We start from the raw sequence: 26,684 nt of genomic DNA on the forward strand, positions 1-26,684 counted from the left end.
AAGACAGAAGCAAAAACTTGAAAATATTGTCTTCTAGAGAAAACCCACATTTTAGTCCCTCTTCCTGTTGTTTTTTATTTCATATTATATCCACGGATGCATATAACGTGGTATATAGGAACTGGGCATAGTGCCTTGGGAAAGTACCTTGATAGCTGGTGAAGGTAACACTGGATATTCCAAATATAGATGGGAGAATTATAATACCGTATTTAGACTTCATGGTAAACACAAAGCATTCATGCACATAAATTGATTAGTCTTTACCAAATACTTCATTAAGAAAAAACCTTCAGCTATTGACATGAAGAACAGCAGGAGAGGAAGAGAGCTAGAGACTTGTGGACCACCAGCCATGTTGTACTGGTGGGGAGAGACACCCAGAAATCTGCCTACTGCTACATTGTTCCAGTGGGCCATACATACATAGAGGCCTACCTGCCACCCCTACACATAACACTGAAAGAGGAGGTCACCCTGAGGCCGATCAGCCATATGGCCTGCCTGAAGAGGGAACCATCAGAATATGAAAGTATGTGGTGGTCTGTGGGGCCTGGGTATGGTAGAACTAGGAAGAACTGGGCCAGAGCAGGAATGGTATCAGGTTGTGTCCAATCCCAGAAATTTTATCTCAAGAGCAGTAGGAGTGAGGATCACGCCATCCCTTGCAGTGGGGTCTGCACATCCTGGTGCGTGTAAACCTGTGCCCAAGGCCTTTGTGACTACTAGAGAAGGTTGCTTAGTTGCAGCCAGGTTAAACTTCCTCTTTCCTAATAAGGTCATATCCAGCAAGGTGCTGGAATTCCTCTTCATGTGAATAAGGCACTCCTAGCACCTTAAGCCTAGCAGATAATGAATTCTCACCCCCCAAAACCTCTACCCACTCCCTAAAGATTTAAATAGCCTTTGTCCCTGCAATTAAGGAATCTTCTCAAAGAACCCCACCTCCTGAGAATCTGTTCTCACACACACACACTCAACACTGGAGGTCTCCATTACCTCTAGCCACTCCTGCCTCCCACTTCCTCCCTGAGGGATCTGCTGGCTACAGTCACTGGACTGACCATACTGGGAAGGGTGGGCTAAAGCAGAGCCCAAACAAGAGTGAGCTGACATGAAAGAGAAGCAGATCTTAGCCATTCTGACTGGTGTGAGGTCGAATCTCAGGGTTGTTTTGATTTGCATTTCCCTGATGACTAAGGATGTTGAACATTTCTTTAGGTGCTTCTCAGCCATTTGAGTTTCCTCAGTTGAGAAATCTTTGTTTAGTTCTGTACCCCATTTTTAATAGGATTATTTGATTGTCTGGAGTCCAATTTCTTGAGTTATTTGTATATATTGGATATTAGCCCTTTATCAGATGTAGGGTTGGTAAAGATCTTTTCCCAATCTATTGGTTGCTGTTTTGACCTATTGACAGTGTCCTTATCAGTGTATCTCATTAAGATGACTCTCACCAGTCCTAATTCTACCAATGCCTGGTCATAGGCACAGGTCATGTCTTAAATCTGTCCCACAGTCCTCTTCTGTGACCCCCTCACTAGAATCACGTTTAATGCTTTTTCTATGACAGTGTTTCTCAAAACTCTTCCAGTCTTTACTCATTGTACAGTTACAGCTACTTTTACTTCTTTGGGTGTTAGTTATTGTATCCCTACCTATTGAAACTGAAGAGGTATCAGTTTCTGTGACTGTTTTTACTGTTGAAATAGAATACCCTAGAACAAGGTTTTCATCAACTATGTGAATGTGTAGCTCACAGCTGTGGAGGCTAGGAAGTCTAAGATCATGGTGCTGACAAAGTCAGTGGCTGGTGATGGCTCCTCTCTGCTCCACAGATGACATCTTGTCTGTCACTCTCATGAAGCAGCTCCTGTCAGCTCAATCTCTCTGCCCCTTCTTACCTTCCAACAGTTTAACAGAATAGTTCGTTAATTTTTTTTTTTTACTCACTGGCCTGATTCCTGTTTTCTTAAACCATATGAAATTGACATCCCTGTTCTTTTATCCCTGACATCATTTGGAACAATACAGTGAAATTTTGATTTTATTTAAAGGTATTCCACACTGCCCTGAGTCCCCTTCGCCCGCGAAAGAGACACGAGAGGCAGTGTTCGGGTAGTTACCACAGAGAGGCTTTATTCTTATACCAGTTGAAGTGGAAGACCCCGAACCTGGAAGAGGCACTGCTATATGTACCCTAGAGTGGCGTGTTCACATCTGATTGACTGTTCACTCAGCACCCCTTGTTACACCTCGGGATTAGCAGTGGCTTGGCGAGCTTTCGCCTCTTGCACCTGTGCAGTTAGTTGTTTACTTGTGAGAACACAGGATGCCAGCGCCATCTTATAATGGCGGATGTTATCACCACTATACTCGGCTCCCTACATCTCCTCCTATCTATATTATTAAGATGGAACAGCCTTTTGCCTATCAAGCGTGGCACCAACTCAGTGAGGGAAAGCAGAGGCCTGATCCCCTGTGCAAAATGAGATATTGTAATGGGTTTCTTCTCTTGTCATCGTGCAATGAGTAATACTTCCCATACCCATCTCGATGCCTTTTGACGGGGAAAGGGAGCCTCCACTCTGGAGCGCCTGGCGGCCGTCCATGTGCAAAGAGGAGGTTTTGGCATCAAACCTTTGTGCCATCAGGCATACTTTCGGGAAGTCTATCCACACTCATGGAACATTCCCTGTCGAGTACCCACTTGCAAACACCTCTAAATATTCAGGTACCACAGTTATTCAAGCAAGGGCTGGCTGGACTTAGACCTCTCATCGACCCAGTGCAATGGGCTGAACCCTTGGGGCGCATCGACTGAGGGTCTCAGTCATCAGATACTTTCTTAGCATAAATAGCCAAATTTCAGGAGGAGATCCTTGCTCCAAGGCTGCGAGTGCTTGGGCGATAGCGGCCTCGTCACGTTTTTGTTGGGCTCTGAGCTTACAGACCAACCATAACATGAACACTAATCCACAACATAGGGCTGCACCAAACAGGCCTATCCTCACCCATTCCTTAAAGAAAGAAAAAGGCAGAAGAAAATCAAGAAGTAAAATCGCCAAGGGTAACAGGGTCCACCTGCGCTCCATTAAGGCTCAAGATCCGGATCTGCAATTGCTGCTGCATCTGGTCCAGCTCCCCAGTCCAACTCCCTTGTAAATAAGCAGAAAGATTATGGCTTTGAACAAATGCATCACTCACAAATCTCAGAGGTGTAATACATAGATGTGGGGTTGCTGACACGCAGCTCATTTGAACCACATCTGTGAGCTGCTCCACATAAGCTTGGAGCAAATCAACTCTCTGATTGACCAACAGGATGCCTGATGCCAAGTATGCATCCACTTTCTGTAGAGTGGTCAAAGCCTCAGCGGTCTTTTCTGAAATTTGATTAACAACAGTAGCTGCTGTAACCTGATCAGCCAAGGCCATGCCGGCTGTCATAGCTGCAGCTGCAGAGATGGCAACAGCAGTGATAATGGCTGCAGTTATATCAAAATCTCTCTTCTGTTGAAATAAGGTCAAGGTCCCAGACGTCTGAACGGGAATAGGGATCCAAGTGGTATACTGGCTATTCGGGCTTGCTTATAGAAAAGAGCAGACCGGCACTGTGACATAAAGCAAGTTACATAGGTAGAAGTATTAAAGGAGTTGTTGGATAGGATGAAAAGAAATGGAGGATACACACAAACTGGAGTGAGGCATTACAGTTAAGGGTATAGGAGAAATTCTGTTTAGCAGAAGCGGCACATTTAAGAAGGCAAGGGCATAGGTTTTGGAAAAGCAGATAGGATAGCCATCTAAATTCACTATATATACTAGGAACCCAATTTAGGAGAGTCCAAGTGAGAACTGAGAGCGTCTGCAGATGAATCCTTCAGGGGGGGTCATTTTCAGGAGCCGTGAGCCTCGGGCAGCCAAAATGGGTTGTCTTCTTCCTGTGGAAAAACACAAACCGCTCCCCTGGATCTTATTAAAATAGGATCCGGGCCTTTCCATTGACCAGTCAAAACATCTTTCCAGTTTATCGTTTCTTTTGGCCTAGTTGGTTCCAGGCAATGGCGATTAGCCGCTGTATTGCCCTGACTGTCTAAATTAAAAAGTTGAGAGTAAAAAGTGCCAGAGAAACAGTAACCCGTGGCACCGTGGGCAGAGCTTCCTCAACTTCTCTTTTTTGTTTTATCAAATAAGTTTTAAGGGTACGATGAGCATGCTCAATGATGCCCTGTCCCTGAGGGTTGTAAGGAAGACCCGTCAGGTGTGTCACCTCCATTTGGTGACAAAATTGTTGAAATTTTTGAGAAGTGTAGGCTGGTCCATTGTCAGTTTTAAGGATTTTAGGCTTTCCCCAGGCACTCCAAGCCTCGAGACAATGTTGAATAACATGGGCCGCCTTTCCTCTGGTCAATGGAGAGGTGAACATAACTCCAGAATAGGTATCAATGGAGACATGCAAATATTGTAATTTGCCAAAGGATGGGATGTGAGTAACATCCATTTGCCAGATGTGTAATGGCCTAGTTCCTCGAGGGTTAATTCCGGTATGGGGAACAGGTAGGAATTGACAGCAGTTTTGGCAGTGAGTCATGATATCTCTAGCCTGATTTCTAGTGATGTTAAACTGACATCGTAGTGTCTCAGCTGTCACATGAAACCTTTTGTGAAAGGCTTTAGCCAAATCTAATTTTGGCGAAAGGGCAATTGCAATCAACCTTGTGGCTCGATCTGCCAGGTCATTTCCACGGGACATAGGTCCCGGTAAGCCTGAGTGAGCCCTAATATGAGTTATAAAGACAGGGAATCTTCACTTAGCCAGGGTAAGCTGAATCTTTTGAAAAACTTCTACAAGTATGCTAGATGTCTTAATTAACCCAGCAACTTCTAATGCTTTCACTGCATTAACCACATAGAAGGAATCTGAAACAATATTTAAGGGACCTGGAAAGATTTCCAGAACCTCTGACACCACTAAGCATTCCACAATTTGAGGTGAGGTTTCATGGTATTGTTTGGATGTAACCTTATCATTAACCACATAGGCACCCACTCCTGTTTTTGACCTGTCCGTATAAACTACCATTCCATCTGGGAGTGGCTCCTGAGACACAATATGTGGAAATATGATAGCTTGAGTTAAGGCAAATTGTAAGATGGGATGCTTAGGATAATGATTATCTATTTGACCATTGAAGGAAGTAACCAGCACTGCCCAAACATCAGAGGTCACCGCTAATATTTGGACTTGATGGGCAATATAAGGCACTATCAAAACCTTAGGCTCCCTTCCAAAATGGGTAATGGCTGCTTTTAGTCCACAAAGGGCAAGCTGAGCAACTGAATCTGGATACCTTTCAATAATCTTTGTGGGAGAAGCATTGGGATGAATCCATAACAAAGGCCCCTCTTGCCATAATACAGTGGTGGGTAAGCATCTAGTTTTGAAAACACATAAATCAAAGGTTTTGGTTTCATCTATGAGTTTCAACTGGGCATCTTGTAAAGCATTTTCTACTGCTTGTAGAGCACGGATCGCAGCTGGTGTTAAGGCCCTCGGTGAGGAAATATGAGCATCCCCTTCCAAAATATCAAATCAAGGTTTCAGCTCGGCCGAGGGAATTTTTAAAAATGGTCTTAACCAATTTATATCACCTAATAATTTCTGAAAATCATTCAAAGTATGTAAATGGTCTCTACGACTCTCCAATTTCTGAGGAATTATCTTTTCTGGATAGATAACCATCCCTAAAAAGGAGCCAATTTCTGAAAATTGAACTTTCTCAGTAGCAACATGCAGACCCCACTGTTCCAAGGTGTTTAATAATAAGGGGTATGAGGTCTGTAAAGTAATTAAATCCTTATGACACATAATAATGTCCTCTGTGTAATGAGCCAGCAGCAGAGAGGGGAATTGTTTCTTAATTGGCTCGAGGGCCATTTGTACATACAGCTGACATATAGTGGGGCTGTTGGCCATGCCCTGAGGCAGAACTTTCCACTGATATCTTTTATCAGGTTCAAAATGATTAATAGCAGGTAGTGTAAATCCAAATCTTGGTCTATCTTGTGAACACAAAGGAATTGAAAAAACAACCTTTAATATCCATAATTATGATTTTCCACTGCTTAGGCAAGGCAGAGAGTAAAGGCAAGCCTCGTTGCACAGAGCCAAATAGTCGCATCTGTGCATTGACGGCTCTTAAATCATGCAAAAGTCTCCACTTTCCGGATTTCTTTTTAATGACAAATATGGGTGTATTCCAGGGAGAGGTAGAAGGTTCTAAATGACCGAGCTGCACTTGTTCTTTAATTAGTCTTGTAGCAGCTTCCAATTTTTCAGAGGATAGGGACCACTGAGGAACCCACACGGCCTACTCTGTGAGCCAGGGTATGGGCATAGAACCCTCAATGGTAACTAGGGAAAACCCAGGCCTTGTCTTCCTGTGTTTGATTCTTGTGAGACAGGATCTAACCTTCCTTTTTCGTTCCTGCCAAGACCCTACCCTTCTTTAAATCCCATTCTCTTTATAATGTTTATAGCTTGTGGAGAGTATTCACTAGTCAGAACTAGCCCTAGGTCTTGTAAGATGTCTCTTCCCCAGAGATTGACAGGGAGAGGAAGCACATAAGGTATAAAGCTTCCTGTTTGACCCTCTGGTGCCTGCCAAGTCAATGAGTGAGAACTGACTGCGGGACTAGCCTCATATCCCAAACCTTGTAGGGAGTGGGACGATCGTTTTACAGGCCATGCCTTAGGCCACCAATTAGAAGAAATAATACTTTTATCCACTCCCGAGTCCAGAATTCCAGTAAAGTTCTTCCCCTCTATTACTGTAAGGTGGGTCTAGTTTTAAGGTCAACCATCAGATGAGCGAAGTCAGTTCCTGAGGAATCAAGCCTGTGAGCACCTCTAAGCTTCTCGGTGGATGGAAAACAATCATGTAAGCTTGGAAGGACAACCAATTGAGCAATCCTGTCCCTGGGGGAGATGGAGAATACACCTTGTGGGCTAGAACAGAGAACTTGAAGTTCTCCGGTATAATCCTGATCTATTACACTGGGGTGTACCACGAGTCCTTTTAAAGTAAGAGAGGAGCGGCCTAAAATAAGGCCGACACTTCCCCCTGTCAGGGGGCCTCTATAATCAACTGGGATTGGCTGCATCCCCATGTGTGGCATTAGTAGGACTCGGGAGGTGGAATAGAGGTCCATTCCTGTGGAACCCCTTGTGGCTCTGCAGCGAAAAGAGTCCCCTGAGTGTTCAGCAGTGTCCCATATCTTTTGGGGCCCTGGGATCTTGGGTCCGTATATCTGTTTTTGAAAAATTTCCTTCCTTAATGGCTGAGGGATTTGGAAGGAGGATCTGATCTCTTATATCTCTAACAGAGCGGCAATCCCGAGCCAGATGATAGCCCTTTCCACACCTAGTGCACAGCTTTGATGGTATTTGATTATTTGGGCACTCTTTCTTCAAATGTCCCGCCTTCCCACAGGCAAAGCATCGGGCCATATGTTTTGAAGGGAATTTTCCACGATTCTGACCCTTAAGGAGGACTGCAGCCATTTCTAAGTTAGTTGCTGCAAGTCCAGCATTAGTAAGGGGACCTCCCAAACTACGGCAGACTCTTAACCAGTCTTGTAGCCCTTTGGCTCTCTGAGGAGCAATGGCTGCACGACATTCAGCTGTGGCATTTTCAAAGATCATCAGTTCAATTAATGGCATTGCTTCCTCTGGTTCACCAAAAATCCTACCCGCTGCCTCGGTCATTTGGGCCACAAAATCAGAAAAAGACTCATTAGATGTCTGAACTACCTTGGACAAATAAAGGTTACTGACTTCCTTCCTAGGGAGAGACTTCCATGCCATTATTACAGCTGATGCTATCTGTGCGTAGACCTGCCAAGGGTGAGCAGTCTGGTCGTTCTCGTGTACGCCAACTCCAGCCAGCATGTCAAAAGTCCATAATTGCTGTCCCTCAGTGTTTGCATTAATCCTGGCTTGTGCTTGCAGGGCCTCCTGCCACATGGCCTTCCACTCTAGGTATTGGCCCACATTGTTGAGTACCGCCTTCACTGTGTCCTGCCAGTCTCCTGGCGTCATAGCAGCTGTACTTAACCTATCCACTTGGGATATGGTAAAATTAGCTCCAATTCCATATGTGTGTACTGCCTCAGCTAATTCTTTGACCTGCCTATACTCTACTGGGGCATGAACACGTGCTCCTTCTGCCGTTTCAAAGACCGGAAATGCAAGCTGTAGCTGTCTCCAATCTCCTGGGCCAAGAAATGAATTAGAGGCACTGCCTGGGGTATAGGCCAGAGGCAACAGTAGGCCTAGGGGCTCAAGGTCTTTCTTAGTCTTATCCCAGAACGGCTATCCTTTGCACAGGTGGCTGCCTCCTCCTCTAGGCTCTCCTCCTCAGAGCTGCCAAGGTCTATGGAGGCAAGCTCCTTAATGGGATATAAGGGGGTACTTTTGACCTCCACTCTCTCTTCACCAGCTGGTGAAGGATCCTTAACCTTAACAGGCCCTGCAGTGGCCCCTGTTCCTTTTGAGCACTCTTTTCTTTGACCAGGCTCCTTGGCCTGTCTCTGCTGCCCAGGCTTTTTTGCCTGCTTCTCCTTTCCAGGTTCCTTGGCCTGATCTTTTTCCTCAGGCTTCTTGGCCTGATGCGGGCTAACACGCTCTGTTTCTGATACCCTGGAGTGGACCTCTCCTGAAACCTCTTGACTTGCCCTAATAGCTGTGCTGCGAGCTGGATCCCCACAACACAAATAAGCTAAAAGCAAAAGCAACACAAGCAAGAGGCCAACTACTGCAGAGGCGGCGATGGGTGAAAATCCGCTCGCAATGAAGGCTTCCACCCCAAACATATCTCTCAGAGACGTACCTCGATCCTGTAGTATTTTAACCCACCCCGAGTCTCCAGGGGTCTCCACTGTGCCAGATGGCTCGTTCCTTCCCGAGTTTCGGCACCATATATTCCATGCCGCCCCGAGTCCCCTTAGCCCGCAAAAGCGACACAAGAGTCAGTGTTTGGGTAGTTACCACAGAGAGGCTTTATTCTCGTACCAGTTGAAGTAGAAGACCCTGAACCCAGAAGAGGCACTGCTATATGTACCCTAGAGTGGCGTGTTCACTTCTGATTGGCTGTTCACTCATCACACCTTGTTATGCCTCGGGATTGGCAGTGGCTTGGCGCGCTTTCACCTCTTGCACCCGAGCAGTTAGTTGTTTACTTGTGAGAGCACAGGATGCCAGTGACATCTTGTAATTGCAGATGATATCACCTCTAACCGTGGATCCTTACATAAATGTTTAAAATTATCACTAGAAGTCAGAAACATAAAAATCACTCATTAGTGTTATATTGTATAACTTTGTGTGCTTTTACTTGGTCAATGTGATGCTTAAAGCTGAAAAAGTTCATATGCTGGAGGTTTTGCTGCCAGCCATAAGGTTAATGTTATCAACTTGACAGGAACTAAAATTATCTAGGAAACAATGCTCATGGCAAGTCTCTGATGGCATTTCTAGATTGGGTTGAAATAGACAGACCTATCCTAATGTGAGTGGCATCCTCATATAGACTGGACTTATGGATGTCAGCATTAATTTCTCTCTGCTTCCTGAATGTAGTCATGTGACAAGCTGCTTCAAGTTCTTGATACTATGGCTTTTCATGGACTGCATCCTTAAACCATGAGCCAAAATCAAGTCAAAAATAAGTTATTTGTCAAATATTCTGTCACAGTAACAAAAGGGTAACCAATACAGAATATTGGTGTTGAAAAGTGTGGCCACTGCTCTAATAAAAATAACTGTAGTGTGACAATGTGGCTTTTGGAACTTCTTGGCAGAAGTGATGTAGTAAAGTTTAGAACAAATATATATATATATATATATATATATATATATATATATATATATATTTGATGAGTTATATATTCTGGCAAAGAATCTGGCTGCATTCTGCCCTCTTCCTTAGAACTTTTGTGAAGCTGAATTAAAAGCTAATGAATTAATTTGTTTTTGAAGGGGAAGTCTCAAGAGAAGACTAGCATTTAGGCTGTGTTACAGTTTCTTCTCACTGCTCTTTTTTCAGGTCTACCGGTGCAAGAAGTAGAATAGAAGGCTGGATGAACTGGTGGGGGTAAGGCTGTTTTCTGGAGAAGGGAATTTAAGGTGGCAGACAGGGATGGTATTGAAAATCAGCCATGATAGGTAAATTGGGACTGTTGAATGGTCATTGATGTGCTTACACAATAGCAAAGATATGGACCTCATCCACCAAAGGACTTTCTTTCTGAGAATCCAATTTATTTGAAGGAAAAAACTAGTTGAGAATGTAACTGAAGGTGTTTTCTCCACAGAAACAACATAACAGGGAAGTGTTTCTCCATGACCAACCTGAAAGGCAAAAGGCAGATGCAACTTTGTTTCAAGGAGACTAGACTACAGCTTGAGTTAGCAACAGAACATGGCAATACTGTCCATTTGGTACTTGTTTCATAGGCATAAAAGAAGCTAAAAGAAAAAAAATGAGGAAGGGGAATTCCTGAATGCCTGTGTTTAGGTTTCAGATGGGGTTATAAGGACAGATTAGATTCCTGTGAAGCACTAGGAGGGTGTTTATTATATGATTCTGAATGTGAAGTCCAAGCTGCAATAGAGACTACAAGATAGCAGAGAAACCAGGGTCTGAGGCCAGTCATCAAGTGAATGGAGTGTACTCTACTCAAGAGAGATGCTATGTGTGCCACAAAAGGCTGCCAAGGTGGAGCAGAAAAGCTACTCAAGTTCTTTGGGAAAGCTGCAGACTGGGTGTAGAACCATCTCAAGAGAAAGAAGTGTGTTACAACCAGCAAAGCTAAGGAGAGTTGGAGATCTGAAGACCAGTTTGACATCAGATATGGAGATGCAGAGTTTGGAGTTTTCCCTGTTGAGCTTTGGTCTTGCTTTGATAAAGTATTTCCTCACTATGCTCTCTTTCATCCATTTTGGAATGATGATGTGTGTTCTGGACCATTATATGCTGCAAGTATATGATCTGCTTCTTTATTTTAATTTTACCAGGGATTACAATTAAGCAATTTTCTTGAATCTGAGAAGAAACTTTAAACTTGGGAGTTTTAAGCAGTCTTGAGTTCAACTAAATGAACAGAGAAGAATGCAGTGGTTTGAGTAAAAATGGCCCCCATATGCTTACACCTTTGAATACTTAGTCATCAGTAAGAATTAGGAGGTATGGCACTGTTGGAAGAAGTGATGTCACAGCTTTAAGGTTTCAAAAGATCACGCCAGGCCATTCTCTTCCTGCCGCCCATGGATCTAGAGGTAGAACTCTCAGGTACTTTTCCACTTACATGCCTGTGAGCCACCATGAGCCCCGCCATGAATACAATGAACTAAATCTCTGAAACTATAAGTATGTACCACTTATGCGCTTTCTTTTCATAAGAGTTTCTGTGATCCTCCTCCACTAGAGGACACTCTAGCACCAAGAACCCCAGGTAAGCACTCCTCTCCACACTCATGAATTACCAACATTCTCACAGATCCTGCCCAGCCTATTCTCAATAGCTCCTTTTCTCCTTACCATATATTATCCCACACCTCCAACAGAAATACTCTTATCCTCCAGAGGACACTCTCTTGATCCCAGATCCCTAGGTAAACACCCACTCGATAGACTCATGGACCATCAGCACTTCAACAGAGCTCACCCAACCTACCATCAACAGCCCCTCCTCTCTTCATCATTATATCTGGGTCATGTCTCTGGTGAAAGGTCCCTACTCCACCAGAGGCTATACAGGCTCCAGAACCCCAGAGTATCCCCTGCTAGGCCAGTGGACACACCAGCCTCCTGAACTCCAGCCATCAACTTGGGTAAAGACCCTCTTCTTAACCACAGAGCACTCTAGCCCAAAAGACCAGAGAGGAAACAGAAACCAAGGAACAAAACCACCCATTCAACAAAGACAAACTCAGCAATCAGCACCTAAACCTATAATTACCCCCAAACCCAAATGCCTAGACACCAGTGTAAGAACACAACAACAGCCAGGGAAATATGGCACCACCAGAGTTCAGCAATTCTATTACAGCAAGCTCTGAACATTATAACACAGCTGACATGCAAGGAAATGACCTTAAACCCAACTTTATACAGATAATAGAGGTCCTTAAAATGAAATTAATAACTCCCTTAATGAAAGCCAAGAAAAAAAACAGTTGAAGAAAACAATAAAACTGTTTAAGACCGGAAAATGGAAATAGCAGCAATATCGAAAACACTAACTGAGGGAGTCCTGGAGATGCAAAATCTAGGACAACAAACAGAAGCAATAGACACAAGCATCACCTACAGAATGCAAGAGATGGACAAGAGAACCTCAGTTATTGAAAAGACAGTAGAAGAAATAGATACATTGGCCAAAGAAAATGTTAAATCTAAGAAAATCCCTGACACAAAGCATCCAGGAAATCTAGGCCACTATTGTAGCTGCTCGTTCTCATGCTAATTATGTGACCCAAAAACCTGTTTTCAATGTCCTGCAGGAAGGACTAAAAGAAGCCTGTCCTATTAGTTTGGGACTGGTCAATAAAGTTACTGGTGGCCATTGATTGGGCAGGGAGACAGGCAGCACTTTTAAGATTCCCTGGAAAAAACTGGGGAAGGAGGAAGAGGGAATTCGGCCATGATGAGGGAATAGGAGATGGACCACTGCAGAAAGGTGCAGGAGGGAGAGAGAGCTGAAATGTGGGTAGGTGGGGAAACCGGCCCCTGGAGGGCTGCCCAGTAGTGTCCATGGCAGCAAAGGTGAAATATAGATTTAGTAAGTATTAACTCAGGAATATTGGAGGGGAGTGTGTGTTAGGCATGCGAAGTTAGGGAGTGACTCAGCCATTGCACTGTTAAGGCATATTAAAAATAAGGCTGCATGGGTGTATGTATCTTTCATTTGTGAATCCAGAGCATTGTGAGAGCAAGAAGTGCACTCACAATGTGCTGCCACCAGGGAGTTTAGAGCAGAATAACAATTTACCACTTCACACTATCAAAAGAGCAAACCTAAAAATAATAGGAATAAAAGAAGAAGAATCCCAGATCAAAGGCCAGAAAACATTTTCTTAAATTAAAATGTAATGTTTATTTTCACTTTCAAAAGAAGCAATAAAGATAATACTAACTCTTTTCAAAAGTTCATAGTCATGGGCACTCTCTTCTAATTGCTAGTAAAAAATGGTAGTTGGTCAAGCCTTTCTGAAAACAAATTAGTAATATATTTCATAAGTGGGGATTTCCAAATCAATGAATTTGTTATAAGGAATATATTAAAGACCAATATTTGTAAATAAAATATTTAATACAATGTTACTTAAAATTAGGTTATAAATTGAAGTTATGAAGATTATTAAATTCTGATACATTTATAGAATAGAAAATTGCAGCGTTAACACAGTGAATTTAGTTCATTGACATTCTAAAGAAAAAAAGTATGGATTGGCCACCAGAAAATATTTTTAACAAAATCATAGAAAAAAAATCCTAAAGAAAGACATTCCTATAAAGGTATAAGAAGCTTACAAAAAATCATGAAGTAGTTTTGGACCAGAAAGGGAAGTTCCCTCACTCTATAATAATCAAAACAATAAACACACAGAACAAAGAATATTAAAAGCTGCAAAAGAAAAAGACCAAGTCTGATATAAAGGCATTTTTATATCTATTATAACTATTATATAATCTATTAATTATTATTAATAGATTATATAATATATATTATATAATAATTATATAATATAGATTATATAATATATATTATATAATAATTATATAATATAGATTATATAATTAATATATTATATAATATATTATATAAATCTATTATATAAATAGATTTATATAATCTATTTATATCTATATATAAATATATAGATATATATATTTATATATCTATTATAACTATTAGAGTTACACCCGACCTCTTCAATGGCGACTCTAAAAGCCAGAAGGGCCTGAACAGATGTCCTAGAGAGTCTTAGAGACCACAGATGTCCTCCCAGATTAGTATACTGAGCAAAAATTTCAATCCACCATAATTGGAGAATACAAGATATTCCATAATAAAGTCAAAAGTAAACAATATCTATCCACAAATCCAGCCCTACAGAAGATACCAGAAGGAAAACTCTAGCCAAAGGAGACTAACTACACCCTCAAAAAAAAAGGCAATAAATAATGTCACACCAGTAAAACCGAAAGAAGGTAAACACACACAGATACACACAGAAGCATGCACACTACCACCACCAGCAACGACTACAAAATAAGGAGAATTAACAATATCAACGGACTCAATTCTTCAATAAAAAGACACAGACTAACAGAACGGATATGAAAACAGGATTCATTTTTACGCTGCATACAGGAAACAAACCTTAAATTCACAGATAAATACTACCCTAGAGTAAAGGATTGGAAAATGATTTTCTTTCTTTTTTTTTCCCAATTTTTTATAAGATATTTTATTTACATTTCAAATGTCATCCTAATACCCCATTCCCCACCGCCCCAACCCAGGAACCCCCTATCCCATCTCCCCTCCTCCTGCTTCTATGAGGTTGTGCCCCCACCAACACCTAGAGGAATAAAACTCCGTAAGTTAGACAGTCTAAAATAAACTGTAAATGATAAAACATACAGTGAAAGAAGTTAAGCATTGGTATTTGCTATTCATTTAAAGATCAGTTCAGACATATTTTTTCTATGAAAGCAGGCTGCCATATAATAAAGGTATTTGCTTTGGAGGAAACATTCTTTAGATTCTTTACATTGGAGTTATAGGACTGATAATAAGAATAAATTCTGTTTCGATCATGTTTTCTAATTGTGACTGAACTTGCAACTTTAGAAAAAAGATCAGCATAACCTGCACCACTTGAATAATCATTAACCTGTCTATTCTGTGAAACTTGTCTATATAAAGAAGGACTTGGTGGATAGTAAGTCAGAGCCAAAGAAGCAGCCTGATTGCTAGACAGTCAGGAATTCCCCTTATCATTGCCTGACTTCCTCTCTCCCCTTGCTGACTCCTTATCTTCAAGACCCTGGGTCGGTGAGAGGAAACACACACGCACAGGCACACGCACACACACACGCACACGCACACGCACACACACACCTGCCACCACTGACCCCTTCCCACTTTCCAGTGCTACACATTTTGTTCTAAAGTCCTTGAAAGGCTTGAGGACAGCCTTGCCTTGGACTTTTAAGTCTTCAGCTCATTTTTTCCCTCTTTCATCGCAGGGTGGAAGTGCCTCTGAAGAGTTTGACAATGTTCCAGTTGATAGCCACACCTTCAAATGCCCTGGCGGATGAGCCCGTGTCCATCCGAGCAATAGGCCTTCCTCCATCGCAGATAGTGACCATCAAGGCGACAGTGAAAGATGAGAAGGACAATCTGTTCCAATCCCAAGCCTTCTACAAGGCTAACGAGGCTGGTGAGGTGGACGTGGAGCAGGCATCGGCCTTGGGGGGTGACTACGTAGGGGTCCACCCAATGGGCCTCTTTTGGTCTCTGAAACCCAAGAAGGCTTTCCACAGGCTGGTCAAGAAAGATGTGATGAACACCCCCCTTCGAATCTGTCTGGAACTGTACGACTCTATTTGCTTGCAAGATACAGTCAGAATTCCACCCAAGGCCAGCCAGACAGTGCAGCGCTGGTTTGTTGGTCCTGGGGTTAAGCGGGAGCAGATCCGAGAAGGTCGAGTACGGGGAGCCCTTTTTCTCCCTCCAGGTGAGAATTATCTTTGTTGATACATAATATAGTTGCTTACTTTTTTTTCTGCTTGTGAGCTGTTTTTGCTATAGGAATGTTTGTAGGATCTTGGGTAGATAGGTATATGAAATAGGTATAGAGGCCAGTTACTAATAATGTATAAATATAATTTTAAAATTATTATTTGGTATCCTTATAATTGTACCACTTATTAGAAAAGAAAGCAAATTTGCAAACTGATAAGATCAATGGACTTGCCCATTTTTCCAAATGGAATTAAGCTTTGGTTAAATACTTGAGAATATGGGGGTGTGAATAGTCATCTTCACTGTTTTTCAGGATTGGCTAAGATTTTGGTTTCATAATTATCAGTCCTAAGAATTCTGTTTCACATAAATATGTAGAACCACAGTGTACCAGTATATTTAGGGCCACTTAAAAATATGTTTGAAATTCTACCCTTATCTTCAGTCAAAGGTCACTTGATGAGATTTTTCTGAAACTCAAGTCAGTAAGGTAGAAGGCAATTTTAAAAATCAGACACTCTAACACAATAAAATAAGAAGATTTGCAACTTTGATACATGCTGAGGAATGATGGCCATGGCTGGAACACACCAGAAGCCCTCCTGCTCTCTGTAATTAAACAGTATGTGTCTATATGTACGAAGAACTGTTATGCTGTAAAAGTGCTGTGGTCCATTGCATGCAACAAAGAAACTTGAATCTGAGCCCAGGTGTTGGAGGTCACAAAGATTGGTGACTGCTATACTGACACCGGTGGAGATAAGTGGGCCTGCTATGTATTCAGAACCACAGTAACGTGAAGTCCTGTGGGCACCAGCAGACCTTGGAACCACTACTCATTGTATTTTGAATTAAAATATTGACCACAGCATGTTCAAATGATTTCTTATGGTCGGCTTTCTCCCATATTCACTTATATGAGCCCATATGAATGTGTGATTCACAATTAGAGGACCTATTTGGATGAAATAAAATGTGCACTGTCATGTGAACATGTGTTTATGCGTGCATGCATGTGTGAGCGTGTATGGACATGCACCACTGTGTGTCTATAAACACTTCCTTGTGCTGCCTTTGCTTTGACTGTCATACTTAGCTCTCTTTTGATGCCATTTTCTTGTTTCTTTTTTTTTCTGCCAGGGGAAGGTCCTTTCCCAGGAATTATTGATTTGTTTGGGTTCACTGGGGGTCTAGTTGAATTTCGAGCCAGTCTTTTGGCTTCCCATGGCTTTGCAGTGCTGGCATTAGCGTATTTCGCCTATGAAGACCTACCTGAGGAACTGCTAGAGGAGGACTTGGACTATTTTGAGGAAGCTGCCAACTTCCTACTAGCTCACCCCAAGGTATTGAAAACACGTTTTGTTTCATCTTGTGAACTCATAGGAAAGGCAAAGCACAGATGGCTGGTCTAATCTGTGCAGTCTTGGGCAGAGCACAGTTAACATTTTAAGAATGACAAACTTGTTGAGTTGGTTACTGATTACTGTTTCCTAACACACAGAAGACAATAAATGTATAGTGTGCACATTGTGACACTCTTCACTGGGAAAAGCCAAACATGTCACATTTGAAGTTCTTGCAATATATTCACATGACCCTCCAATGTTCTATCAGCTACTGATCCTAAATCCTGAACTTGGTATGTTTTCATACATCAGTGATGATCTCTACATGATTCTTTCTCCCAAAGTATTGCTATTTGTGCTAGTGATCAAATATGTGCTAGTGCCTCCTCAGTGCATGGGAGTACAACTGTGCACCACCACCCTTGCCTGCCTTTTAAACATAGATCCAAGGAACTGACTGTGAGGCCTCATGTTTTCCCAGCAAGCACTCTACCACTGAGCTATCTTCCCAGCCCCAAATACCTTCCTCTAGTGAAGTCAAGAATGGGATTCTATGTTCTACAACTACTTCTGCTCTTGTCTTGTTCATTCAATGTTACTGGGTTCTAATTATATTTTTAGAACTTTACTTCTCCCTATGTAGCCTAGGATGGACTGGAACTCAAAATCTCTGGCCTCAGTTTCCCTGGTGTTGTGATTACAGGACCTTGCCACCACACCTATCTCTATAACTCTACTTTTCATGAAGTTATAGTTTGATTGTTTAAAGGTGGATGATATAGCTGTTCCCTCAAGATGGTAAAGCTCAGAGAAGGTATTATTAAATCGGTAGTAGTCTCTAGATCTCGAAAACTGGGACGACCTGAGTGCCAGAGTTTGACTGTTTTGACTGCCTGACCTCCCCTCTGGAGAGCTTCTTCCCAGAGGCAATATATAAACTGTTTTCCCTTTGCTTTGAATTTAAGATCCAACAGCCAGGAATTGGTGTGATCTCCATAAGCAAAGGAGCAGAGATTGGACTGGCCATGGCCTGTTATCTGAAGCAGGTGGCTGCCACAGTCTGCATAAACGGGCCCAGCACCATCTTAGACTTTCCACTAAGATACCGGGATCTGGTGGTGACACCCATCAGACTGGCTCTGGAAAAGACCCAAGTCCATGTTTCAGGGGCTTTATGCCTCCGTCACTGTATAGATGATCTCCAGAATAAGCTGAAGCCACAGAATATACTTCCAGTGGAAAAGGCCCAAGGGAAGATCCTCTTCATTGTGGGAGAGAATGATGAATGCTTGGATGGCAAGTCACATGCACAGAGGGCCATGGACCAGCTCCGGAGTCACGGGAGAAGCAGTGCAAGGATGCTGGCATACCCTGGGGCAGGACACTTCATAGATCCTCCTTACTCTCCCTTTTGCATAGCCTCCTGGCACCCTTTCTTTGGTAGACCAATGCTTTGGGGAGGAGATCCTGTTGCTCATGCAGCAGCCCAGGAACACTCCTGGAGAGAAATCCAAAAGTTCTTCAGGCAACACCTCCTTCAGTCCAGAAGCAACTCTAAATAGTGTGACCATGCTGGAGTCAAGGGCTGGGAGTACATTAGAGAAAAGATTGGAATTGGTGTGGGGGGTCAAAGAATTGGTTACGGAATGCTGGTAAAGGGTGGGAATGAGGGACAGAATTCCCCTGGCTTCCTTACACTCACATTCATCCCATCATCCCAATTCAATTGGAAGGAAATGAGACAAATAAAACACCAGGACACATGTGCATCTGAGGTGTTTATGATGAATTTGTATGTAGTTTGAAATTTTTTTTTTCTTTTTTTTCAAAGATCAGCAGAAGTTTTTTGTTTTGTTCATTTGTTTGTTTAATCATTTTTACAGTCTAGATTTTATTCACCTCCTAGTTGACCCTCTATTCCACATCCCATTTCTCCTCCCCAGTCTCCACAAGGATGTCCCCACTGCTCAACCCTCCCCTCTCCCACCTCCCACCTCACCACACCTTTCAGCTCCCTGGGGCCTCAAGTCTCTTCAGGGTTAGGTGCATCTTCTCTGACTGAACCTAGATGGGGCAGTCCTCTGCTGTGTTTGTGTTGGGGGCCTCATATCAGCTGGTGTATGCTGCCTGGGTGTGGCTCAATTTCTGAGAGACCTTGGGAGTCTAGGTTAGTTGAGACTGCTGGTCCACATACAGGGTTGTCCTCCTCCTCAGGTTCTTCCAGATTTTCCCTAATTCAACCAAAGGGGTCAGCAGCTTCTGTCTATTGGTTGGGTGTAAATATCTGCATCTGACTCTTTCAGAAGCTTGTTGAGTGTTTCAGAGGGCACCATGATAGGCCCCTGTTTGTAAGCACACCATAGTATCAGTAGTAGTGTTAGGACTTGGGGCTTCCCCCTGAGCTGGATCCCAATTTGGGCCTGTTGCTGGACCTCTTGTGTTTCAGGCTCTTCTCCATTTTTTCCCTGTAGTTCTTTCAGACAGGAACAATTATGGGTCAGAATTTTTGACTGTGGGAGGCAACCGCATCCCTCCACTTGATGTCCTGTCTTTCTACTGGAGGGGGACTCTACAAGTTCCCTCTCCCCATTGTAGGACATTTTATTTAAGGTCCCTCTCTTCCAGTCCTGAGAGTCTCTCACCTCCCAGGTCTCTGGTACATTTTAGACGGTCCCCCCACCACCTACTTCCCAAGGTTGCCTGTTTCCATCTTTCTACTGGCCCTCAGGGCTTCAGTCCTGTTCCCCTCTGCAATACCTGATCCTGTTCCCTTCTTCCCCTCCCTGTCCTTTTTCCCACCCAAGTTCCTCCTTCCTCCCCCCTCCTGTAATTGCTTTCTTCTTCCTTCCAAGTGGGATCCAGGCATTCTCACTTGGGCCCTTCTGCTTGTTAACCTTTTTGTTATCTGTGGATTGTATCCTGTATTTTTTTTTTTTTTGCTAATATCCACTTATTAGTGAGTACATACCATGCATGTCCTTTTGGGTCTGAGTTACCTTTCTCAGAATGATATTTTCTAGTTCCATCCATTTGCCTGCAAAACTCAGGATGTCCTCATTCTTAATAGCTGGGTAGTATTCCATTGTGTAAATGAACCACATTTTTTGCATTCATTCTTCTGTTGTGGGACATCTGGGTTGTTTCTGTCTTCTAGTATATCACAAAAAGTGCTACTATGCATATAGTTGATCACGTGCCCATGTGGCATGGTGGGGCATCTTTTGGGTATATGCCCAAGAATGGTATAACTGGATCTTCAGGTAGATCAATTTCTAATTTTCTGAGGAATCTCCAGATTGACTTTTAGAGTGGGTGTACCAGTTTGCAACCCCACCAGCAATGGTGTTCCTTTTTCTCTACATCCTCACCAACATATGCTGTCACCTGAGGTTTTGATCTTAGCTATTCTGATTGTTGTAAGGTAGAATCTCAGAGTCATTTTGATTTGCATTTTCCTGATCAATAAGGACTTTGAACATTTCTTAAAGTGCTTCTTAGCCACTCAAGATTCCTCTGTTGTGAATTTTGTTTAGTTCTATTCCCCATTTTTTGATGGGGTTGTTTGCTTTTTTGGTGGTTAGCTTCTTGAGATCATTATATATTTTAGATATTAGCCCTCTATTGGATGTGGGGTTTGTGGAGATTTTTTCCCAATCTGTCGGTTATGGATTTATCCTATTGACTATGTCCTTTGCCTTAAGGAAGCTTTCCAGTTTCATGGGGTCCCATTTATCAATTCTACTTTTTTCTTCTTATGCAATTTTCTGTAATTCTTTGGTCATTTTTATTTTGTTCTTTTTTCTTTTATTTGATATTTTCTTTTTTTGCATTTCAAATGTTATCCCCTTTCTAGGTTTCTTTTCCAGAACCCCCTATACTATCCCCCCTCTCCTGGCCCCTCCACCCTCCACCCACCCTTTCCTGCCTTGGCATTAATTCTCTCGGTGGGTTTTTCCTCTGATGAATATGAAGTGTCCTTTCTCATCTTGCTAGAGAACCTTTGGTTGAATGTCTGTTTTATTGGATACTAGGATGGATGGCAACTTTAGCTTGTTTCTTGGAACCATTTGCTTGGAAGATCTTTTCCCAGGCTTTTACTCTGAGGTAGTGACTATCTTTGTTATTGAGATGTGTTTCTTGTATGCAGCAAAATGCTGCATCCTGTTTCCTTATCCAGTCTGTTAGCTTATATGTCTTTTTATACATAACACTGCAGCTTGTTGTTGAAAGTTACAAATGTTTCCTTGAGAAGCAGCAGCAGCTCCAAGGTCCTGTTTGTTGGGTCCCCAGGGTCAGAGCAGGAGCAGCAGCTGCCACAGACTGAAAACAGAGATTCTGTCCTAGGCTGCCTTCCAACTGAGCTGTTCCAGAATGCACTTTAATACTTAATCCTTTATCCTTGACTTTTCCTCTCACCCCTGGCTCTGGTCTCTTGGATTTTGTTATTGATTTACTCCTCTAGGGCAGTAATCTTATAAGCAGGTTATCCTCTTTCCATCTCTGCAGTGGTGTGGACTGAAGACAAAAGAGTCACATGAGGAATGTGCTTTTGAAAATATTACCAGAGGCCACACGTGAAAGTTGTGACTCTGGTGGAATGAGAAAAGGCACTGGAACTTGAACTTGAATGGATTGATTTGCATCCTTCTACATGCTGCCCTCCAGTTAGTTGAACAAGCACCATTTATTGAAAATGCTGTCCTTTTTTCACTGGACAGTTTTAGTTTCTTTGTCAAAGATCAAGTAACCATGGGTATGTGGGTTCATTTCTGGGTCTTCAGTTTTATTCCATTAATCTTTTTGCCTGTCTCTGTACCAATACCATGCAGTTTTTATCACTATTGCTGTAATACAGCTTGAGGTCAGGATTGGTGATTCCTCCAGAAGTTCTTTTATTGTTGAGAATAGTTTTCACTATGCTGTCTTTTCTTGTTATTCCAAATTAATTTGGAAATTGCTCTTTCTATCTCTATGAAGAATTGATTTGGAATTTTGATGGGGATTGCATTGAATGTATAGATTGCTTTCAACAAGATGGCCATTTTTACTATATTAATCCTTCAAAATCCATGAGCATGGGAGATCTTTCCATCTTCTGAGAACTTCCTCATTTTCTTTCCTCAGAGACTTGAAGTTCTGATAGCAGATGCTGATGAGGATGTGGAGAAAGAGGAACACTGTTCCATTGTTGGTGGGATTGCAAGCTGGTACAACCACTATGGAAAGCAGTCTGGCAGTTCCTCAGAAAACTGAACATAGTACTACCTGAGGACCCTATACCACTCCTGAGCCAAAAAATGCTTCAACACACAACAGGGACACATGCTCCACTATGTTCATAGCAGCCTTATTTACAATAGTTAGAAGCTGGAAAGAACCCAGATGTTCTTCAACAGAGGAATGGATACAGAAAATGTGGTATATTTACACAATGGAGTACTACTCAGCTATTAAATTAATGAGTTAAAACAATGAGTTCATGAAATTCTTAGGCAAATAGATGGAACTGGAAAATATCATCCTGAGTGAGGTAACCCAATCACAAAAAAACACACATGGTATGTACTCACTGATAAGTGGGTATTATCCCAAAAGCTCACAATACCTAAGATACAACTCACAGACTGGATGAAGCTCAAGAAGAAGAAAGACCAAAGTGTGAGTGCTGTGGTCCTTCTTAGAAGGAGTAACAAAATACGCATGGGAGCAAATATGGAGACAAAGTATAGAACAGAAGTTGAAGGAGGGGTCGTCCGGAGACTGCCCACCTGGGTATCCATGCCATGTGCAGTCACCAAAGGCAGATGCTGTTGTGCATGCCAGGAAGTGCATGCTGACAGGAGACTTACATAGCTGTCTCCTTAGAGGCTCTGCCAGAGCCTGATATATACAGAGGCAGATGCTCAAAGCCAACCATTGAACTGATCATGGGGTTCCCAATGGAGGAAAGAGTTAGAAGACTAAAGGAGTTGAAGGCATTTTCGGCCCCATGGGGAGAGCAACAATACCAATCAACCAGAGCTCCCAGGGTCTAAAACTACCAGCCTGGGAGCACATAGGGAGAGACCAGTGGCCCCAGCTGTATTTGTAGTGGAGAATGACCTTGTTGGGCATAGGTGGGAGAGGAGGTCCTTGGTCACGTGAAGGCTGGATGCTCCATTGTGGGGGAATTCGAGGGTGGGGAGGAAGGAGTGGGTATGTGGTTGGGGGCACACACTCCCAGAAGCAGAAGAAGGGGGGATGGCATAGGGGGTTTCTGAGGGAGGGGAAATGCGAAAAGGGGAAAACATCTGAAATGTAAATAAATAAAATATCCAATAAAAAAGAAAAGAGAGAGAGAGAAAGAGAGAGAGGGGAGGGGAGAGGAAGAGTGAGGTAGAAAGAGAGAAGGGGAGGAAGAGAGAGTAGAGAGAGAAAGAGAGAGGTAGAGAGAGAGAGAAGGAGAGAGAGAGAGAGAGAGAGAGAGAGAGAGAGAGAGAGAGAGAGAGACAGAACAATTTGGGCATTATGAAGAGAGATGGAACTGGAGACCCAAAAGTGGAGAGAAATAACCTGTTATGAGTAGCCAGCCCCTCTACCTGAGGCCATAGTAAACTCTCAGCCCAAGCTGCTCTGAAGGCCATGTTTAGGTCAGCCCGAGAGACCATATGGAGGTCCAAGGGCTATATAGAACCAGCCCCATTACTACTGGACATGGCACTCTGAAGAGATGGCCCAATCTCTCATTTGTTGCAATACTCAGGAGAGTAGAGTGCAGGCACTGTGCCTCACCTGGACAGCACAGTGAAGTTGACCCTGGTGGCTCTGAGGTTTGAGTGTGAGAGAGCTGACCCCATTATTTGTCTGCTGTGGGGTGGCACGAACACAGAGGCCCTAGTGGCAGGGGTGTGAGTGTACCAGTCTAGAGGATGAAAGAAAGGGAGAGCTGGCCCAGCCACTCATCTGCCACGAGGTGACATGGGTGCTGGTGTGATGTCCTCTCCCCATTCCCTTGTTAACTGCAGCAGTCTGGAGAGCATATGAATTGGCCCTGTTCCTCAGCAGCAGCAACATTTGGCAGTGTGTGCGCTGTGTGCACAATGGAGTTGGTTCTGGAGGTCTGGGTAAGCTGGACCTGAGGGCATGAATGCTGGAGAAGCTTTCCTAGCTTCTGCCCATGGTAGCATTAGGTGGCCTGGCCAGAACAGTGTTGGAGAGTGTGAGGGAGAGCCAGGGGGGCTGACCAGCTCAGCTACCACTCACGACCAGATCCAGGGTTTTGAATTAGCCCACTGAAGTAGAAGTTTCTGGAGATGTCATGTGATATAGACTCATGTGGTGTTTTCCTGAGGCAAGACCCAGGGGAGGACACATGATGTTTAGAGAGAGTATAAATAGGACTCAATAGAGAGTGGTGGAGCGCTTGCATAGCCAGCCTTGCAACACTTCCTTGGGCTCAATTCTTTGTGGATCCTAAATTTGTTGAGAGAAGCATAGCAGAGAATTTTTCCTGTCATCTGGGCTGATTCTGATGGATCCCACTGACTAGTGCCTGGCAGTTTCAGCTGGACTGTGCCACTGATGCTGATTCATGTTTGGTATCCTGACACTACTAAATTGGATTGATGGAATCACCACAAAGAACTACTTCTAAACAGGTCCACATCCCCTTGCCCTATGCCTTTCCACCGCTACTTTCGGACAGTGGGCTAGAATGGGGGAGGGGTCAAAGCATTTGGAAACCCGTATTAAAAGTAGAGGGTTTGTTTTTGTTGTTGTTGTTTTTAAATCTAAGCCTAGGGCTGGAGAGATGGTTCAGTAGTTAATAGCACTGACTTCTTCCAGAGGTCCTGAGTCCCAGAAACCTCGTGGTGGCTCACAACCATCAGTATGGATCAGATGCCTCTTCTGGTGTGTCAGAAGAGAGTGACAGTGTACTCATATACTATATATATATAATCTAAGCCTACAGCACAGTCTCAAAAATCTACATCACCTGTAATCTGTTGGAGCATGTGAAAAGGTCAGTCCTAATGATCCAGTGCTGCAGGGTCTCCATGACACAGGGCAACAACAGGACAATGGGGAGGAGTCCCTGTGAGTATCCAATGTTGATGGTATCACAGAAGCCAGAAGCTTCAAACCAGACCAATGACTCATTGTAATGAACATTTGCAAGTGAAGATAGGTTGACAAAAGAGTGTATTGTATGGCACAGCTTCCAGGATGAGATGGCTTCTATGCTTTGTTTTGATTTTGTATTCGTGTGTGTGTGTGTGTGTGTGTGTGTGTGTGTGTGTGTGTGTGTTTACTTGGTGGGGAAGGTTTTGAGGGTGAAGGTTGGATACAAGGGGATGGGGAAACGATTGGGATGGGGTACAGGTTGTGAAACTCACAAATAATCAATAAAAAGTTTTTGTAAGTGTTTCAAGTTTCTTCTGTATTGAGATTGTATGAAAGCAATGGTGTTTTTCACAAATATGTTAGCTTTATTTTCATCTTAGGTTACATTACATTTCCTAGCCTGCCTGGCAACTACGTAGACCAATGTTACCAAGAACCTTGTGTAAACGCCCTGGGTCCTTTGGGGGTAAGAGTTGTAAACATAATACCTTAGAATTGGTAATTTGTGAGTAATAGAAAATTATTCCACCCCATTCTGGAATCTCAGAAATCCAAGATCAGGCTAAGCACATGTGGTGTGTCTGATGGCAGTGGGCTCTCTGCTCTGTAGGTGACACCTTATCAGTGTATCTCATTAAGATGACTCTTACCAGTCATAATTCTACCAATGTCTGGTCATAGGCACAGGTCATGTCTTAAATCTGTCCCACAGTCCTCTTCTGTGACCCCCTCACTAGAATCACGTTTAATGCTTTTTCTATGACAGTGTTTCTCAAAACTCTTCCAGTCTTTACTCATTGTACAGTTACAGCTACTTTTACTTCTTTGGGTGTTAGTTATGGTATCCCTACCTATTGAAACTGAAGAGGTATCAGTTTCTGTGACTGTTTTTGCTGTTGAAATACAATACCCTAGAACAAGGTTTTCATGAACTCTGTGAATGTGTAGCTCACAGCTGTGGAGGCTAGGAAGTCTAAGATCATGGTGCTGACAAAGTCAGTGGCTGGTGATGGCTCCTCTCTGCTCCACAGATGACATCTTGTCTGTCACTCTCATGAAGCAGCTCCTGTCAGCTCAATCTCTCTGCCCCTTCTTACCTTCCAACAGTTTAACAGAATAGTTCGTTAATTTTTTTTTTCACTCATTGGCCTGATTTCTGTTTTCTTAAACCGTATGAAATTGATATCACCGTTCTTTTATCGCTGACATCCTTTGGAACAATACAGTGAAAAGTTTGATTTTATTTAAATGTTTAGAATTATCACTAGAAGCCAGAAACATAAAAATCACTCATTAGTGTTATATTGCTTAACTTTGTGTGCTTTTACTTGGTCAGTGTAATGCTTAAAGCTGAGAAAGTTCATATGCTGGAGGTTTTGCTGCCAGCCATAAGGTTAATGTTATCAACTTGAC

The 26,684-nt window shown here is 42.9% G+C and overlaps 2 protein-coding genes across 4 annotated transcripts in view; one reads left to right on the forward strand and one right to left on the reverse strand.

Annotated features, from left to right (window-relative positions):
* LOC117709136 (acyl-coenzyme A amino acid N-acyltransferase 2-like) overlaps positions 1 to 26,684 on the reverse strand; it is a 97,066-nt gene that overhangs the window by 64,436 nt on the left and 5,946 nt on the right. The window lies entirely within an intron of this gene.
* Positions 14,991 to 18,937, forward strand: LOC117708778 (acyl-coenzyme A amino acid N-acyltransferase 2-like). 2 transcript variants are annotated; one of them, XM_034502625.2, is made up of 4 exons: positions 14,991 to 15,125; positions 15,324 to 15,814; positions 16,963 to 17,165; positions 18,134 to 18,937. In XM_034502625.2, exons 2-4 carry the CDS (start codon positions 15,352 to 15,354, stop codon positions 18,728 to 18,730), a joined length of 1,263 nt encoding a protein of 420 aa, XP_034358516.1. In that variant the 5' UTR covers positions 14,991 to 15,125; positions 15,324 to 15,351; the 3' UTR covers positions 18,731 to 18,937. The 2 variants fall into 2 exon arrangements, with proteins under 2 accessions (XP_034358516.1, XP_076791093.1); XM_076934978.1 differs by having other exon boundaries at positions 15,001 to 15,129.

Source organism: Arvicanthis niloticus, chromosome 5 (genome assembly GCF_011762505.2).
Source record: "Arvicanthis niloticus isolate mArvNil1 chromosome 5, mArvNil1.pat.X, whole genome shotgun sequence".
NCBI lineage: Eukaryota > Metazoa > Chordata > Mammalia > Rodentia > Muridae > Arvicanthis > Arvicanthis niloticus.